General features: G+C 47.6%; 1 protein-coding gene across 4 annotated transcripts in view; it reads left to right on the top strand.

Annotated features, from left to right (window-relative positions):
* Positions 1 to 17,796, top strand: part of myo18ab (myosin XVIIIA b) — a 104,726-nt gene that overhangs the window by 32,940 nt on the left and 53,990 nt on the right. For all 4 annotated transcript variants that reach the window (XM_070829823.1, XM_070829821.1, XM_070829820.1 and 1 more), the window contains exons 10-19: positions 192 to 336; positions 3,879 to 4,049; positions 4,220 to 4,310; positions 4,530 to 4,722; positions 5,416 to 5,502; positions 10,973 to 11,114; positions 11,199 to 11,358; positions 12,694 to 12,880; positions 13,214 to 13,421; positions 15,038 to 15,147. In XM_070829823.1, the coding sequence (XP_070685924.1) occupies positions 192 to 336; positions 3,879 to 4,049; positions 4,220 to 4,310; positions 4,530 to 4,722; positions 5,416 to 5,502; positions 10,973 to 11,114; positions 11,199 to 11,358; positions 12,694 to 12,880; positions 13,214 to 13,421; positions 15,038 to 15,147 (1,494 nt within the window). The remainder of the gene's footprint in view (positions 1 to 191; positions 337 to 3,878; positions 4,050 to 4,219; positions 4,311 to 4,529; positions 4,723 to 5,415; positions 5,503 to 10,972; positions 11,115 to 11,198; positions 11,359 to 12,693; positions 12,881 to 13,213; positions 13,422 to 15,037; positions 15,148 to 17,796) is intronic.

The raw sequence follows: 17,796 nt of genomic DNA, 5'->3' as shown, positions 1-17,796 counted from the left end.
TTTTTAATCTACTCTAGTGACGTCTAGAAGCTCCGTGAAAGCGGTCAGTGAGCTATGAACCCCCTAGCAGAGACACCGTGGTCGTCACGTGTGTCCGTGAACGGTGCTGTTTCATGACAATCGGTGTGCGGGAGTAGCCGCTCGCCGCCCGACGTGTCCCCGTAACCCCGGATGTGGTGTGTGTGCCGCAGCCCGAGGACAAGCAGCGAGCCGCGCAGCAGTTCACCAAGCTGCAGGCGGCCATGAAGGTGCTGGGCGTCTCCTCCGAGGAGCAGAAGGCCCTCTGGCTCATCCTGGGGGCCGTTTACCACCTGGGGGCCGCAGGTGCCACTAAAGGTAGGAGCTCCCACCTGTCCGGCTGCACACACATCAAAGCTGTCCGCTCCACTGACTGTCCTCAGCAGCTCTGAGGAGGGGGTCAGAGGTCACACCACAGGCACAGACAGACAGACAGAGATACAGACAGAAGGCAGACAGACAGAGATACAGACAGAGATACAGACAGAGATACAGACAGACAGAGACAGACAGAGACAGACACAGACAGACACAGACAGACACAGACAGACACAGACAGACACAGACAGACACAGACAGACAGAGATACAGACACAGACAGACAGAGAGACACACAGACAGACACACAGAGATACAGACAGACAGACACACAGAGATACAGGCAGGCAGACAGAGATACAGGCAGACACAGACAGACAGACAGACACAGACACACACAGACACAGACACACAGACAGACAGAGACAGACACACACACACACACACACAGAGATACAGACAGACACACACACAGGCAGACACAGACACACACACACACACACACACACACAGAGACAGACAGACACACAGAGAGACAGACAGACACACAGAGAGACAGACAGACACACAGAGAGACAGACAGACAGACAGACACACAGAGATACAGACAGACAGACACACAGGCAGACAGAGATACAGGCAGACACACAGAGATACAGGCAGACAGAGAGACAGAGAGACAGACAGACAGACACACAGAGATACAGACAGACACACAGAGAGACAGACAGACAGAGATACAGACACAGACAGACAGAGATACAGACAGACAGACAGAGATACAGACAGACACACAGAGAGACAGACAGACAGAGATACAGACACAGACAGACAGAGATACAGACAGAGACACAGACAGACAGATACAGATACAGATACAGACAGACAGACGGACACAGACGGGGACACAGACGGGGACACCGACAGACGGACACAGACGGGGACACAGACAGACAGACGGACACAGACGGGGACACAGACGGGGACACCGACAGACGGACACAGACGGGGACACAGACGGACACGGATGGACAGACACGGACGGACAGAGACGGACGGACGGACACAGACAGGTTCCCCTGGTTACTTACACATTAATGACTACATGGTCAGATCAGCGTCAGCTGGACTGAGTTAGATCCAGACTTTCTCTGGAGCCACCACTGGGTGTCAGGCTTGAGCTATGAACCCACCACCAACTCACTCTGAGCCCGTTTCCATGACGTTTGGTCTGTTATAAACACGAGAAGCTGAACACGAAACATGACATGTTGGAATTAAACTCAATTAGTGGAGGAGAGTCTAATAAGCCTCAACAAGAACCTCCTGACCACACACCACTCTGTCCTCAGAGGGTTAAACAGGGTTAAACAAGGTTAAACGGGGTTAAATGGGGATAATCAGGGTTAAACGGGGATAAACAGGGTTAAACAGAATTAAACGGGGTCAGGGACTCTGTCGTCAGAGGGTTAAACAGGGATAAACAAGGATAAACAAGGTTAAACAGGGTTAAATGGGGATAAACAGTGTTAAACAGGGTTAAACAGGGATAAACAAGGATAAACAAGGTTAAACAGGGTTAAATGGGGATAAACAGGGTTAAACAGAATTAAACAGGGTTAAACAGGGTTAAATGGGGATAAACAAGGTCAGGGACTCTAACCTTGTTTAACCCTGTTTAACCCTTTGAGGACAAACAGGGTTAAATGGGGATGTGTGTGTGTGTGTCTGTGTCTGTGTCTGTGTCTGTGTGTGTGTGTGTGTGTGTGTGTGTGTGTGTGTGTGTCTGGGCGCTGTGTGTGTGTGTGTGTGCTCTCTAACTGTGTCTCCTTGCGTGTTTGCATGCTGCGTCCTGTCGAACGCAGACGGAGATGAAGGTAAAGGAAAAACACACTAGTTGTTCACTGCTTTTCACTTTAACAAAACTTTACCTTAGTGATCCTCTCTTGTTTGTGTTTTCCGCCTTAATGTCTTTATCGTCCCCCCCAGGCCTTAAGTCATTACCATTTTTATTGTTTCTGCCCCCCCCTCGTCTCCTTCCCTCTTGTATCTTTGTGTTTTCCTCCTTCGCCGCCCGTCTCACCCTCCTCTGTTCTGAGATGAGGGATCACTGCTGCTGCGTCTTCAAACTGCTCTCTGATTCCTCTCCATGTCGGCCACACCCAGCTGCAGCTCGCCGTCTAAAGCGAGTGGTGTGGTAGTGCAGGGCGTAGTAGTACAGGGCGTAGTAGTACAGGGTGTAGTAGTACAGGGCGTAGTAGTACAGGGTGTAGTAGTACAGGGCGTAGTAGTACAGGGCGTGGTAGTACAGGGCGTAGTAGTACAGGGCGTGGTAGTACCTGGTGTAGTAGTACAAGGCGTAGTAGTACAGGGTGTAGTAGTACAGGGCATAGTAGTACAGGGCGTAGTAGTACAGGGCGTGGTAGTACCTGGTGTAGTAGTACAAGGCGTAGTAGTACAGGGTGTAGTAGTACAGGGCATAGTAGTACCTGGTGTGGTAGTACAGGGCGTAGTAGTACAGGGTGTAGTAGTACCTGGTGTGGTAGTACAGGGCGTAGTAGTACAGGGTGTAGTAGTACAGGGCGTAGTAGTACAGGGCGTAGTAGTACCTGGTGTGGTAGTACAGGGTGTGGTAGTACCTGGTGTAGTAGTACCTGGTGTAGTAGTACAGGGTGTAGTGGTACCTGGTGTAGTAGTACTTGGTGTAGTAGTACAGGGTGTAGTAGTACCTGGTGTAGTAGTACCTGGTGTAGTAGTACAGGGTGTAGTAGTACCTGGTGTAGTAGTACCTGGTGTAGTAGTACCTGGTGTAGTAGTACAGGGTGTAGTGGTACCTGGTATAGTAGTACAGGGTGTAGTAGTACAGGGTGTAGTAGTACCTGGTGTAGTAATCAAAGTCCACACCCTCAGTTTGTAAAAAGTTTCACTCTTTGAGTTTGATCTGGTCGATGTGAGTGGCAGCATTAACATATTTATCAAGCTGCAGTGACCCCTCCTCCTCCTCCTCCTCCTCCTCATCCTCCTCCTCCTCCTCCTCCTCATTCTCATTCTCATCCTCATCCTCCTCCTCATCCTCCTCCTCGTTTCTCCTCCTCCTCTATCTCTGTCTCTCTGTCTCTCTCTCTCCGTCTCTCTGTCTCTCTCTCTCTGTCTCTCTCTCTCCGTCTCTCTGTCTCTCTCTCTCTCTCTCTCTGTCTCTCTCTCTCTCTCTGTCTGTCTCTCTCTCTGTCTCCCTCTCTCTGTCTCTCTCTCTCTCTGTCTCTCTCTGTCTCTCTCTCTGTCTCTCTCTCTCTCTCTCTGTCTCTCTCTCTCTCTCTGTCTGTCTCTGTCTCTGTCTCTGTCTCTCTCTCTCTCTCTCTCTGTCTCTCTCTCTCTGTCTGTCTCTCTCTCTCTCTGTCTCTCTCTCTCTGTCTCTGTCTCTCTCTCTCTCTGTCTGTCTCTCTCTCTCTGTCTGTCTCTCTCTCTGTCTCTCTCTGTCTCTCTGTCTCTCTCTGTCTGTCTCTCTGTCTCTCTGTTTTAAACCCATCTTTTCTCTCTCCCAGTGGGTCGTCGGCAGTTTGCCCGTCATGAGTGGGCCCAGAAGGCGGCCTACCTGCTGGGCTGCACCCTGGAGGAGCTGTCGTCCTCCATCTTTAAGCACCAGGCCAAAGGCCTGCAGCACTCCACGTCGTTCAGAGGGGGGTCGGACGAGGCCGGCCAGGCCGACGGCTCAGGTAACCGACCCCCGTGCTGTGATGTGGGATTTCAGCAGATACCTGCGGGTCAGGGATGATCGCTGTGCCATTTCTCAGGGCTGGGGGGGGTCAAGAAATGTCAGGAAAAACCGCCAGTCTTAGTGTTTCTGAGTCTGATCTGCCCCCCCCCCCCCCCGTGTGTGTCCCAGGCTCTAAGGTGACAGCTGTGGAGTGTTTGGAGGCCATGGCGTCTGGACTCTACTCTGAGCTCTTCACTCTGGTCATCTCCCTCATCAACAGGTCAGACCTCACTGCTCATTTAGCTCACTGGATCAACTGGATCAACTGGGTCAATTGGCGTAGTCTGTCTGTCTCTCTCCCCCTCCCCTCTCCTCCCGCTCTCCCCCCCTCTCTCCACACCCTGTCAGTCTACAGATGTTTCTCTTGCAGTGTCCTCCTGTTGTATACTAACCTCCGGACAGTCTCCTCAGAGCTTCATGCTACGTTTGTGTCCCTCAGGGCTCTGAAGTCCAGTCAGCACTCTCTCTGCTCGCTGTTGATCGTCGACACGCCGGGTTTCCAGAACCCTCGGCTGGCCCAGCAGCAGCGTGGAGCCACGTTCGAGGAGCTCTGCCACAACTACACCCAGGAGAGGCTGCAGACGCTGTTCCACGAACGCACCTTTGTCCAGGAGCTGGAGAGATACAAGGAGGTGCTGCTGGGCCACACTGACAGCCAGTATCGCACAACACATCCTTAGCTTTTCTCTGTCCACGCACAGAAAACACTGCCGGCTCCTTCACATTACAACAGGGTCATTCTTTTTCTTTGTTCACACGCTGAACCTCCAGGGCCGTCCACCCAGTGGAGACTGTTCACCTCTGTTCTCTGGGACGTTTACCACTTCACTGTGCTCATCGGCCAGATAAATAAATGATAATAAAATAAATATTACCAACATATCTAATTTAGTCTAATCTGTGGAGGCAGATTCTGAAATGTGGCCAGATGTTCGCTGTCCCAGCGGTGTTACTGCTTCGATGCAGAGTCGTCCACATCGTGATGCATGTTAAAACGGAGAAATCTCCACAGCTCTAATCACGACTGTAGGAAATGGTTCCAGTGAAAAGTGTTTTAGGGGAAGTCTTTATCTAAAAAACCTGGGTGTATAAAAGCGGTCCTGGAGGAAGCTGCTGGCGTCCTGTTTAAAGCCAGAGAACACAGAGCACACACAGATCAGTCCACCTTCATTATCGTGTCTGTGAAATCATTTCAGACACTCTGAGCTAATCCCAGACAAACACAACCCAATCTCCAGTCTATGATGTTTCTTTGTGATGATCTCACCTGGTGCTGTAAATCTGTGTAGGTTACTAACCTCCGCCTTTGTCCCTCCTGCCTCTAGGAGAACATAGAGCTTGCTTTAGATGACATAGAGTCCAGTACCTCACTGTCTGTAGCAGCTATTGACCAGGCCTCAACCCAAGCTCTGGTAAGAACAACTACAGCCCCCCGGCTCTGTCTCTGTCCAGCCTCTCTCTGCATGCTTGGTGTGGTCAGTGCTGTCTGCTCCTGGCTGAACCCGTCACGAGAAATGTGCAGCTGTGATCACAGCTCATCCCCAGGGTGTGTGTGTGTGTGTGTGTGTGTGTGTGTGTGTGTGTGTGTGTGTGTGTGTGTGTGTGTGTTCAGGTCCACATTCAAGGCCTTAGATTTGATCTAATTCACTGAGGCGTCTATGGAAGTCAGACTGTAGCCTGAACAGACGCTCCGACAGAGCAGCGAGCCAGCAGACCGCTCCGATTGTCGCCACTGACGAGTTCAAACAGCCCGAGGGCTGATCCAGCAGAGCCGCCATCAGTGTCCTCCAGCCGTCTGATCCCACAGCCAAACTGCTCCGAGGTCATGTGACTGTGCCGTGGAGTGTGGCTTTATTAAAATAACAAAATAACTTTTGTTATTATTAATCCACTGTGGGTCCCGTTTCGTGGGTAACGCTGAACAGAAACACACATAAAGATCAACCGGCCTTTGAATTGGTCATCATAACACACACAGATGCACACTGTCACTTCTTAGAGGTTCATTTAAAGATTTAGATTTTAGCTAGGCTGCTAAAATTAAAATAGAATAATTAAGTGCTTTTTCCCAGTTGTGTGTGTGTGTGTGTGTGTGTGTGTGTGTGTGTGTTGTATTTTAAATCAAAATGATTTTAAATTCAGTTTTTTATGTATTTTCATGTTTGAAAACACAGCACTGCAGCAGTAACGCTGATTTACTACTAACAATGATAATAACAACATTCACAGAGTTCATTTTTATTTTCTGGCAGACAATTTGCCACCTTAACTAAGACATACATTTAGAAATTGCATTGAAGTTTGATTTTTGTGATTTAAGCTGATTTCTAATGAAACGGAATAGAAATGGTCCTTTTTGATGTCATCTTGTGATGGTCACAAAGTCTGACAGATTTTACTGAAGAGGCTTTTACTGAATCTTAATGTTTGACTTGTTTGACTGCTGTATTTAGATGATGGACATGCTTCTTTTTAAAATCCAAATGTCAGTATTCTATCTGAAATCCAGTTAATGGTATTTAGTCACATGAAATGTTTTCCTTCAGTAGAGACAAAAGCAGACAGAGGCCATTTGTTCGCTGCATCGGGACTGTTTCCTCCTGTGTTGGTTCGACTCGATGTGATCGAGACTCAGCAGTGTTAATCAGAGTCAGGTCGCCCTCCCGTTAGGGTCTCTGTCTTCCTCCTCATCAGCTGCTTCCAGACTCTAACCCCGTTTAGTTATTAGTGCTACAGAAATGCGTGACGCCTGGCCTCAGCGCACAGCCTGCTGCATCCATGGGGCTGTGTGGAGGAAGTGGCCTGAACAAGAGTTGCACTCTGTGATGAAGGCTTTCTAAGTTTTTGAAGCCGCTACGTCCTGTAGTTATGATGACTGGGGTTCCCTAACCTTAACTAGCTAGTTGCTTCGAACCAAAATCTTTGCCTCACAAAAGGCATTTGTTTCTCAACAAAACTAAACCTTAACCGTAGCGGTGGTGGACCGGGAGGTGGTCATGTGAATCATTTTCTGCGGTTTTTGAATGCACTGGCCTGTCCTGTCATGTGGGTTAGGTTTAGATTAGGTTTGGATTGGTTTTGGTTTAGGTTAGTTTTGGGTTAGGTTAATTGACTGAAATGTTGACTGTCACATGGATTGTTGTAAAATCTGGTTCAAGCTTCATGCCAGCAGGTTAGAGGGAACGAAAAACAATGTATTTTGTTTTATTTTGGAGGACTAAGGATCCGCACACTGTAAGGATCCAGGATGCACCTTGCTGCTAATGAGGTGTCAGCAACACAATGCAGCATGTCCTCTTTGATTCTGAACGGCCTTGAGAGTCAGTTAACCTTCTGTTTTCATCAGAGGCTGCCTGTTTGCAGAGGTTCCTCCTCCTTATTTAGATGGGCTGATCTCTGCCAAGCACACACATTTCACATTGTGGTGGCAGAATGAGGACCATGAAAAGCTCCACGAAAAGACTAATAACAGCACAGAGAGATTCAAACTGACTGACTGCCAAGAAGATCAAGGGTTTGGTCCATTTTTATGTCCATCCAAAGCCCGTTCATCAGAGTGTGTTTGTTCGATACCGAGCTAATTGGATCTACTGTAAGGTAAAATTGTAGCAGTAATAATTGTATTGTAACAGACACACAACAGCACAACATGGGGCGCTATCTTCTTTCAAACAATGATTGATCCAGTTGAAAAAATCAAGACTGATAGTACTAAAATCCACGGATACAAGTTCTACAGAGGCCCTTTTACTCCACATATTTTTAAAGTGATATTTATATTTAAGATTTATATTTAAAGTGAATCAGTGTGTACACAAATCTTATTATCTATAAGAAATGATGAAGCAGGATACACTTAATGCAAAATTAAAAGCCTGAATATTAAGATCATGTTTAAGGCAACAGTTAAAAACAGTTGTTGTGTTTTGGGATAAAAACATAGTATCCTGTGTGCTTTCAACATGTAGATAATTGGACGTGTTTCAACAAAGGCCCATAGAAAACCCAAGTGCACAGGCAAGGCATGTGTGTAATAAACCTGCTGACAGAGCCAAATAAAGAACCACTCCAGATCGGACTGAATGTACTTTGGCCCCAGGATAACATGGGACCCAGAGGACATACAGACCCTTACTAATGACCTGCCCCCCACCACGATGCCTTTAGTCTTTGCACTGAACAATTTACTGGTTGAGTTATTCATCATCAGCCCAGTCTTAGTAACGCTGCTGTTTTAGCACGTTCTAATTTGGTAACATTAATTGAAAATAGATAAAAGTAAATAGGTTGAATCTTAGAATAGAAAGGGCATTCTTCCAGCCTGGTTTGTACATGTTTTTCTGCAGAATCTTTATTTCTCATTCTTGTTGAACAGTTGTTCTGAGAGATGTCAGCTGTGGTGTGTTACTGTCAGCCTGTGTGAGTGGGTCGACGGCCCACATGCTGTGAAAAGCTTGCTCAGCTCTGATCTGCTGACTTTTTGTGTCATGTTACCACTGGTTTTGTGCCAGTTGTTGCCCTCTAAATGGAATCAGCCCCGTGTTAAAGTGATTGAATGAGGTAACCTGTTAACTCGCTCTTAAATGAAAAATACTTTACTTCAGAAATGAAAGGAAATGAATGAAAGTAAACGGGAAGAGTATTTACATGACATATTCTCATTCTTGGACCTGTGTATGAAAGGTTTAAAGGAGCCCTTAGAAATGGAAAGACGCTTCTTTCAGAGTGATCATGGTCACATTAAACATGGCAAACAAACAGTTATAGATGACTGTGGAGAGAGAAGGCTCAGAAAGCAACTTTAGCAGTGTTTGGCTACAGGTTAGTGAAGAGAGTTATTTTCATCATTCAGGGACCTGTTTATTTCCTGCACCGACAGCATTATGTGTTTGACAGGTGATACGCCGTCAACGCTTTGGTGGACATCAGAGCTACCAAAGGAGCAAACCAGCAGCCAATATTCAGGCACTAAGCTTTAAATTGTGTTGATGACATTTTGGAGAAACCTGCTGCTGCGACAATGACTTGTTGATGCTGTAAACAACTGACCATGTGGTCAATGGCATCGAACCTTGGTGAAGATTGGATTTCAAAACAGTAACTGTCCTTCTTTTGAGGAGACTAGAGGGAATCACAGCTGGATCAGACCGTATCAGCCTGGTAGTGGACCTGGCAGTAGCCGGTTTCCGTAATGTCTCATAACTGCATCTTGGACCCTCACAACATCACGACTAAAAGATTGTCAAAATATGATCAAAGAGGTTTTCCCACACAGCTGTAAACACAGAGAGAGGTCATAGTGGTGGACATTTATTCCATCACTGTAATTTGGATGAGAGGGGAAAGAAACTCTGAGAGCATAGTGCCTGAGATGGGATATAAGGTAGAGACAGATATGAAGGGGCGAGCCCATCGACAGTGTTGGAAGTCATCAGAAGTAGCTTAAAGCCTGACATGAGCAGGGAGCCATAAAGTAAAGCTAAAGTTTTTGTAACATAATCAGATTTTCTGGTTGTATTTGAGATTCTGGCTGTAGCGTTCTGAGCCATCTGAAGACTATTAGTGCGAACACGTGGCAAGCCAGACAACAAAACATTATGACTCTGCATCTGCTGTGAACAGGAAAAACCTAGTTCAGACTGGCTGCGTCATCTTGGTGATTTCTGTAATACGATGATCAAAGGAGAGTGTAGGATCAAAGATTCTCGACTGTCGAGCTTTGAGATATCGCACAGTTGTCGAGAATTACTGTAACTTGAGAAAACTGGTGTCTATGTGGAGTGAGGCCAGCAACCAGCATCTTCGTTTTATCAGAATTTAGGTGCAGGAAGTTATGCTACGTCCAGCTTTTCACTGCAAACAAACAGGCCTTTAGTTAAATAATCTGCATTTACAGACACATACATCTGAGTATCGTCAGCGTGGAGGTGAACGTTTATTCCATTACTGCGTATAATTTGGCTGAGAGGTGAAATATATAAAGAAACGAGCAAAGAGTCAAGAACATGGCCCTGTGGTGTTCCTTATTTCACGTCAGAAAGTACTAGTGTAATGTTGGAAACACACTGTCCTTGGATACTGTAGGTAGGACTTTAACCATGCGAGAGCCAGGCCCGAGACACCATATTGGTTTTCGAGCCGATCTATGAATATATAGTGATCTGTACAGAAACACCAACTGATTCTGATTCAACAAGTAAAATGTCATTTTAGGAAGTGCAGTGTCAGTGGATTTACAGGCCCAGAAAGCAGACAGAGAAGATTGTTATTAATTATTTGAAATATTTGACTGAAAGTTGATCACAGACATAGACACAGCTCTCTCTATCACTTCAGAGAAGAATGGAAGGTCACAGACTGGTCTGTTGTTATGGAGAGATCCTGGATCCTGGTGTTGTGTCCTGAGTTGGGGTTTAACCCCAGCAGACTTAAAGCGAGTGGTGACTGCACCAATCGTTAGTGACAAATTAACAGTAGTCATAATTTTAGGTCCCAGACATGGCCCCGGGAGTGGTGCTGTCAGGTAGAAGAGTGAAGTCCCGGGTACCTTACCCCTGGTCAGGCTGTGGAAGATGGAAAGCTGTGATTGGCTGGAGGCTAATGTGACCAACCTAAAGGATGATAATAGAATGTATGATGGTCAAATATGATGCTAACTTGCAGTGCTTGTTGTTATGTGTGTTTGACTGAAGCTCACTTAAAAGTAAACTGTGTTATCTGTTTTGGTAGATGCTCAGTACCTGCACATTGTCTCATGATCCTTAGTAATAGATGGAGATTTCTGCACACATGTTGCCTTGACCTGTTGGGGTTTTTCCATCCAGGTCAAAGGAAAGTGAAGGTAGAATGTTTGAGGTTTGAGGCTGTTGGTTTCTGTCACAGGTTCGTACTCTGGCCAGGACGGACGAGGCTCGCGGCCTCCTGTGGCTGATGGAGGAGGAGGCCGTTCAGCCCGGAGGATCAGAGGAGACCATGCTGGAGAGACTCTTCAGCTACTATGGCTCTGCACAGGGAGACAACAAAGGTGAGCGCCCCACCTGCCCGACCGCCTGCCGGTCACACTCCTGACACTGTGGGCACTGGTGGACACCCTCCTTGTGTGTTACAGGAGCCAATCTGCTGCTGCGAGGAGAGAAGCCCCACCTCTTCCTGCTGGGCCACAGCCATGGGACCGACTGGGTGGAGTACAATGCTCAGGGCTGGCTGAGTCACGCCAAACACAACCCTGCAGCCCAGAACGCTGCCACACTGCTGCAGGACTCCCAGAAGTACGACTGCTCACAGCAGACAGACAACACACAGACACACATACACACACACACACACACAGACACACACACACAGACACACACTCAGACACACTCAGACACACGCACACGCACACACACAGACACACACACACAGACACACACTCAGACACACACAGACACACGCACACGCACACACACAGACACACAGACACACAGACACACAGACACACACAGACACACACACAGACACACACATACACACACACACAGACACACACAGACGCACACACACAGACACACACACACAGACACACACACAGACACACACACACTCAGACACACTCAGACACACACACACACACACAGACACACACAGACACACACAGACACACACACACACACACACACAGAGACACACACAGAGACACACACACACACACACACACACACACAGAGACACACACACACACACAGACACACACACAGACACACAGACACACACACAGACACACAGAGACACACACAGAGACACACACAGAGACACACACACAGAGACACACACAGAGACACACACACAGAGACACACACACAGAGACACACACAGAGACACACACACACACACACACAGACACACACACAGAGACACACACACAGAGACACACACAGAGACACACACACAGAGACACACACACACACAGACACAGACACACAGACACACACAGACACACACACACAGAGACCATGTGGCTAATGAGAACGGAGCCTGAGGTGGTCGTCACTGCTGTCGTTTATCTCGTTAAATCAACCAGTTCTTCGTGTTAAGAGTGAAACAAAACTCTTACATTAAACTCTTATTCTGGGGAAATCAAATCCCTCCAATATCAGACTGTTTCATAAAACAGGAAGATATGACACAGCTCAAGGAACGAAATCCCCAAGTTAGTATTAAACCATTAAAGGAGCAGTTCACCCAATTACAAAAGAACCATATTCTTGTACTCCCCTCCAGCGGTGTCTGTCAGTGCAGGTAGTTTGGGTCGTGTTAGTCCAGGTTTGAGCCTCCACTATTATTCAATATCTATCAGACTCAGAGGCTGACTGCTGATTGAATTGAAAAGCTAGCCCAGGTTGTCCTCATATCCTCATGTTTTTCTGATCAAAAGTTTATGGCTTCAGTTCCCTGAAACATTACATGAAAAAGTCAAATTATTAGTCGGTTACAGCATGTCAGCATGTGTCTCTCCAAGCAGAAGGGCCTTTCGCTCACTGTCTGCCGTCAGATTAGCTCCCTGTATGTTGTAGTGTCAGCCTCAAACATGTGACCAAACGTGCTCCGTTCTTGTGCGGCTGCAGGAAGAACATCAGCGGGCTCTTCATGGGCCGGGCCAGTGGAGCCACGGTGCTGTCGGGCTCCATCGCCGGTCTGGAGGGCAGCTCCCAGCTCGCCCTGCGAAGAGCCACCAGCATGAGGAAGACCTTCACCATGGGGGTGGCTGCAGTCAAGAAGAAGAGCCTGTGTATCCAGGTCAAACTGCAAGTGGTGAGTGGAAGATTCAGACCTGAGCCTCAGCACTGAAGCACCTGCTCAGCCTCAGCCCTCCCACAGGTGTTTTCTTACAAGGTGTCTGAACAGCAGGGTGGGGGCGCAGGGAGTGAACACCCCGCACTGACTGTGGAGCTGTTTGGTGACATGCTGTGACTCCCACAGGTCCGCTCAGCTGACACCTGACCAGAGGTCTAATCAGCTGACAGCAGCAGAGACTTCACACTGTGGGGCTAAACTAAAAGAGGACGGACACTTTAGGTTCTGACTGTTCTGTCAGCGAGCAGAAGCTGATGTCTGACCCCCCCTCCTCTCTCTCTGTGTTGTCAGGATGCTCTGATTGACATGGTGCGTCGCTCCAGGGTTCACTTTGTCCACTGCCTGCTGCCCAAAGCGGAGTCGGTGGGTGGGGGAGGTGAGCCCCGCGTGACGCACGGGGAGAGCCCCGACTCGGGCCTCATGACTCTGGACGTGGGCCTCCTGAGAGCTCAGCTCCGAGGATCCAAGCTGCTGGATGCACTGCGCATCTACAGGCAAGGTAAGCGGGGAAGTTTGATCTAATGGATTCCTGACCCTCTGTGGGACTGTGTGCACCATTTCACACCCAAGCAGTCAGTTTACTGAGGAGCAGCACCGTCTGTGTTGGAGGAGCTGTGAGAATAACTCCGATGGTGATCATCAGGGTTATCTCTGTGAGTTTGGAGACGGTTTAACACAGCTGCTTTCTATTGATTCTCATCCCACCCATTGAACAGAGTGTTCACAGTGCTGTGGCACAAACTTCACTTGTACAGTGACTCTTATGACATGTGGGCACAGAGTTATTCAGCCTGCTCTGCTGCCCCTCGGCCATGTTATCATCTCAACCCTGTGAGCAACCTTTGTTAGTGCGACGACGTCCAGCTGTAAGTCTGAACAGCTAGTTCTGCCTCTCTGTCCTCCTCCAGCTGAACTCCGATACCTCCGCCTGTCTTCGAGCATCCAGCCAGACTCCCAGGAGGAGTTTTGGCTTCCTCCTAGCTGCAGCCAGCATGTCCTGTTGAGTCCTGTTCAGCAGAATGATTTCCCAGGTCAAAACACAGTGGAGCGAATGATCCGCTCTTCCTCTTCCTCTCGCCCAGACCCTGCAGATTAGTCTCTACTGGTCTGGACGATGAAGGTCTGCAGTCAGTGAGACCTCTGACAAACAATGAACACAGAGAGTGTCTCCTCAGTCCTCACTTGATTACACCAGATTACATGATGCCCCCCTCGACTTTATGTTCTCCTTTACTTGGATTATTTCATGTTTGGCTGTGTTTTTTCATGGAAGTCTTGCTGGGTTTTGTGGTTTTATCAATCAATCAATCTTTATTTATACAGCGCCAATTCATAACAGCGTTATCTCAAGACGCTTTACATAAAGAGCAGGTCTAGACCAAACTGTTTAATTAAGAGAGAGACCAACGATTCAGGAATTCAAAATTAAAGATTCAAGAATCCCCACATGAGCAGCATCAGATATTATAATGAGCAACAGTGGCAGGAAGAACTCCCCTTTAACAGGAAGAAACCTGGAACATAAGAACCTCGTTTTATATAATATGTTCACCTGGGCATCATGAAAGGTGCTACAGAGGTCCAGTTTACTGACGGATTAGGATATCCTGACCTCCGCTGGGTCTGGGTCTCCTCTGTGTCCTCCATCTTTATGGACGAACAGCCTAAATCAGTGGAGGGAGCCTCTGCGTTGGTGATCTGATGGGAGAGTTGGTCAGCTGGAGTCTGTTTTGAGGGGAAAGAAGAATAAAACAGAAATGGTTCAACTTTAATCTTAACCCTCCTTTCTCATTCAGATTTTAGAGAAGATGTTAGAGTTTTCTGTCTGTCTCCATGATGAAGTCACTAAAATATGAACTCTAGACTTTCCCTCTTTTCATGAATCATTTGAATCGAGTGATGAATTCAGCCCTCAGAGAATCTGGGAGGGCTTCAGTCACCGTCGACCCTTGGCTGGTACTGTTAACAGGACTGGTGTGCCCGTGTAAACTGTGTTTTCAGGTCCTTCACACCTTTGTCCTGATGGACAGTCCAAACAAAGACAATGCTGACAAGCTGCTGGCTCCTGTTCCTCTAACCTCGCTGTTGGTGTCTTTGCCCCCCCCCCTCTTCCAGGATACCCAGACCACATGGTGTTTTCTGAGTTCCGCAGGCGCTTTGACGTCCTGGCACCACATCTGACCAAGAAGCTCGGCCGCCACTACATCGTCACCGATGAGAAGAGGGTGAGTGTTTGAATGATGGAAACATAAAGACACTAAAACGCATCATTCATGGGGAGGATTTTGACCGTCCAGGTCGGTGCCATGGATCTGAAAGGACAAGGCTGTTTTTATTTTCTGTTTTTCCAGTGAAAAGACTAAACTCAACGTGTGTCCCTCACCCCGTCCCATACTGACGACACACATGTTCAGTAGAGAGTACACAGCTCACAAACACAAACCTGGCTGGACACTCTAGTTTTTATACAATTTTGGTGCTCTAGTGAGCGTTTCTGGCAGCACACAAGGTTTGTTGCCAGTAAAACAGAACTAGAATATTACTCTAACTTGATCCTCATATACGTACGTGTATCCAGGACACATTCGGCTCTCCTCACCTGAACATGACCTGCTGGCCTGGTGTCCAAACACACCTGTAACAGGTCCGAGATTATGAGACAAACATGTGCATCATCCACGTTACACAGCACGTCATGTGTAACAACAGAGTTTCTCCTTTAAAATGCTTGATGGCTGCTGGTTATCTGAAGTCTGACTGGATCCCAATCTGTATCCGGTGTGTTCACTGTGTGTTTACAGCGTCAGACACACAGAACTCAGTCAGGAGGAAATACTGACGCTCTAGAATAAAACTCACAATCAACAATGAAAAAGTTACAAAGCCGTGAAACAAATTACTAAAGAATGAAAACCAAGAAAATGCAGTTTCTAGTTTCTAACAATGATCTACATGGAGACCTTTAGCACGGAGAGTTAAATATAGAATATACCACATTTCTGTTATTATCTCAGTGTTGCTAAAGCCCAGTCCACCGTGTACCTGAGCACATCACGTCCGACAGTCAGTGGGCTTCTGTGTGACGTCCACAGTTTCTCCAGCAGACATCAGTCGTCCACTCTGAGTGTCACATGTTTCCTGAGTCTTCTCCACAGACTCCCCAGAAGACTGGGAAAACTACAGATCAGACCCTGTTGATCTGCAGTGAAAAGTTCCACCGTGGCCTCTGTTTCTGTGCTAACAAGCTCGTTAAGCAGCCTCTCCTGGACCAGTTCCTCTGGACACTCTGGAGGAAGTCCACATAACTCCTTCTGTGAGCGAGTTCTATGACTTTTATGAACAAATGGTCTCACAGGTCAAAGATTTCAAGACTTTGCTCAAGAAATCTAAAAATCAGAGGTTTGAGATGTTTAAAACTAGCAGGTACGTCTTTGTTTTCTCTTGTTTAACTAACTTTGTTCTCAGAAAGTCACGTTTGGAGATGGAGAGATCTCCTGAAACACTGACAGTGAATCCACGATGTTGTTAATCTGCTGAGGGCAACAGGAGGCCCTGATGAAGATGTATTATTGATTTGATGTAGCTCTTTTTACAGCAGCACTTCATACTATGGACTAAAAGTCAGGATATCTCAGCCTCCGCTGTCTTAATATTGATGATTCTGTCTCCTGTAACTTTAAGGAAGTGAAGTACCAAGTCAGTGGAGAGCCTCCTAAGAAAAAACCCACTGATTTGCTCACCAAAATAAAACCTGGTCGAACGCTGAAGGTGTGGAGCTCCAGCGTTTCTCTGATCGCCTGGTGTGAACAGAATCCTTATCCCCCCCCTCCCCATCTCCGCCGTCCTCGTCCTGTTCCAAGAGCGCTCTTGTGTGTAATTAATTATGATTGTGCAGGCTGGCAGCATACGGCTACTGTACTGATTAATTACCGGCAGTGGGAAGAGCTCCTTCTCTCCTCCTCCTCCTCCTCCTCCTCCTCCTCCTCTCTCCCTCGTCTCTTTGCACTTTTTTCCTTGTCTCATTATCTTTCCATTCCCTTTGTATAGGAGGCAGAACAGTTTAGGAACATCCCTGAGCATATGATTAATGTCTTCTGCACAGTGTGCTCGGGAGCTATAGAGCACCGTGATTAGCCTTTATGAGTGGGAGGTGGGGGGCTGCTGGAGGAAAACCTCTCCACATGAAGGCCTCCTGCAGCCAGTGTTCCTGGTCTGAAAAGGTAAAGAGTGTTTATGGATCTAAAAACCATCTATTGGTAAAAGCAGCCGTTGTCTGCAGTGAAGATTAAACTGGATCACTTAAGCAGACGAGTGAAATCAGGCTCTGTCTTAACCCCCCCACCACACAGTGGCGTGTCCCTGTGAAATGTGCTTAGAGAGTACAGCCCACTCACAAAGAACTAATGGCAGTGGTCCTCTGGGGAGTCGGGACGAACAGGGAGATGGATGAAAGGAGGCTGCAGGAGACCGAGGGGGGAGGGCGTATAATTGGAGGAATAATATGAAAGTACCAGCTTTCACAGAGAGCGAGAGCGACACAAAGAGAATATTGGTTTCCTTTTTTCCGTCAGTCTTCCAAACGTAAAGCTGTGTTGGTCTGTGACTTAACACAGTGTGATGCAGCTGTGGTGTGGGCGTCCACCTGACGAACCTGCCCAGAGCTTCACACAGAGGAGGGACTCCCCCAGGTCACAGTTCTGCTTTGTACTCCCGTCAGTCTGACTGAAATCTGGAGTCAGAGTGACACAAGTCAACAAGCCCTTTAACATGTTGGGGACTGAAAGCAGCAGAAAGTCACACATCCACACTTTTCTTGTTAGCTAACCCTAACCCTACCTAACCTGCAGGGTGGGGGGCCTCAGGACCAGGACTGG

This window comes from Pempheris klunzingeri, chromosome 4 (genome assembly GCF_042242105.1).
Source record: "Pempheris klunzingeri isolate RE-2024b chromosome 4, fPemKlu1.hap1, whole genome shotgun sequence".
Classification (NCBI taxonomy): Eukaryota; Metazoa; Chordata; class Actinopteri; order Acropomatiformes; family Pempheridae; genus Pempheris; species Pempheris klunzingeri.
The sequence above is the reverse complement of the archived record's forward strand: the minus strand, read 5'-3'. Positions and strand labels throughout refer to the sequence as shown.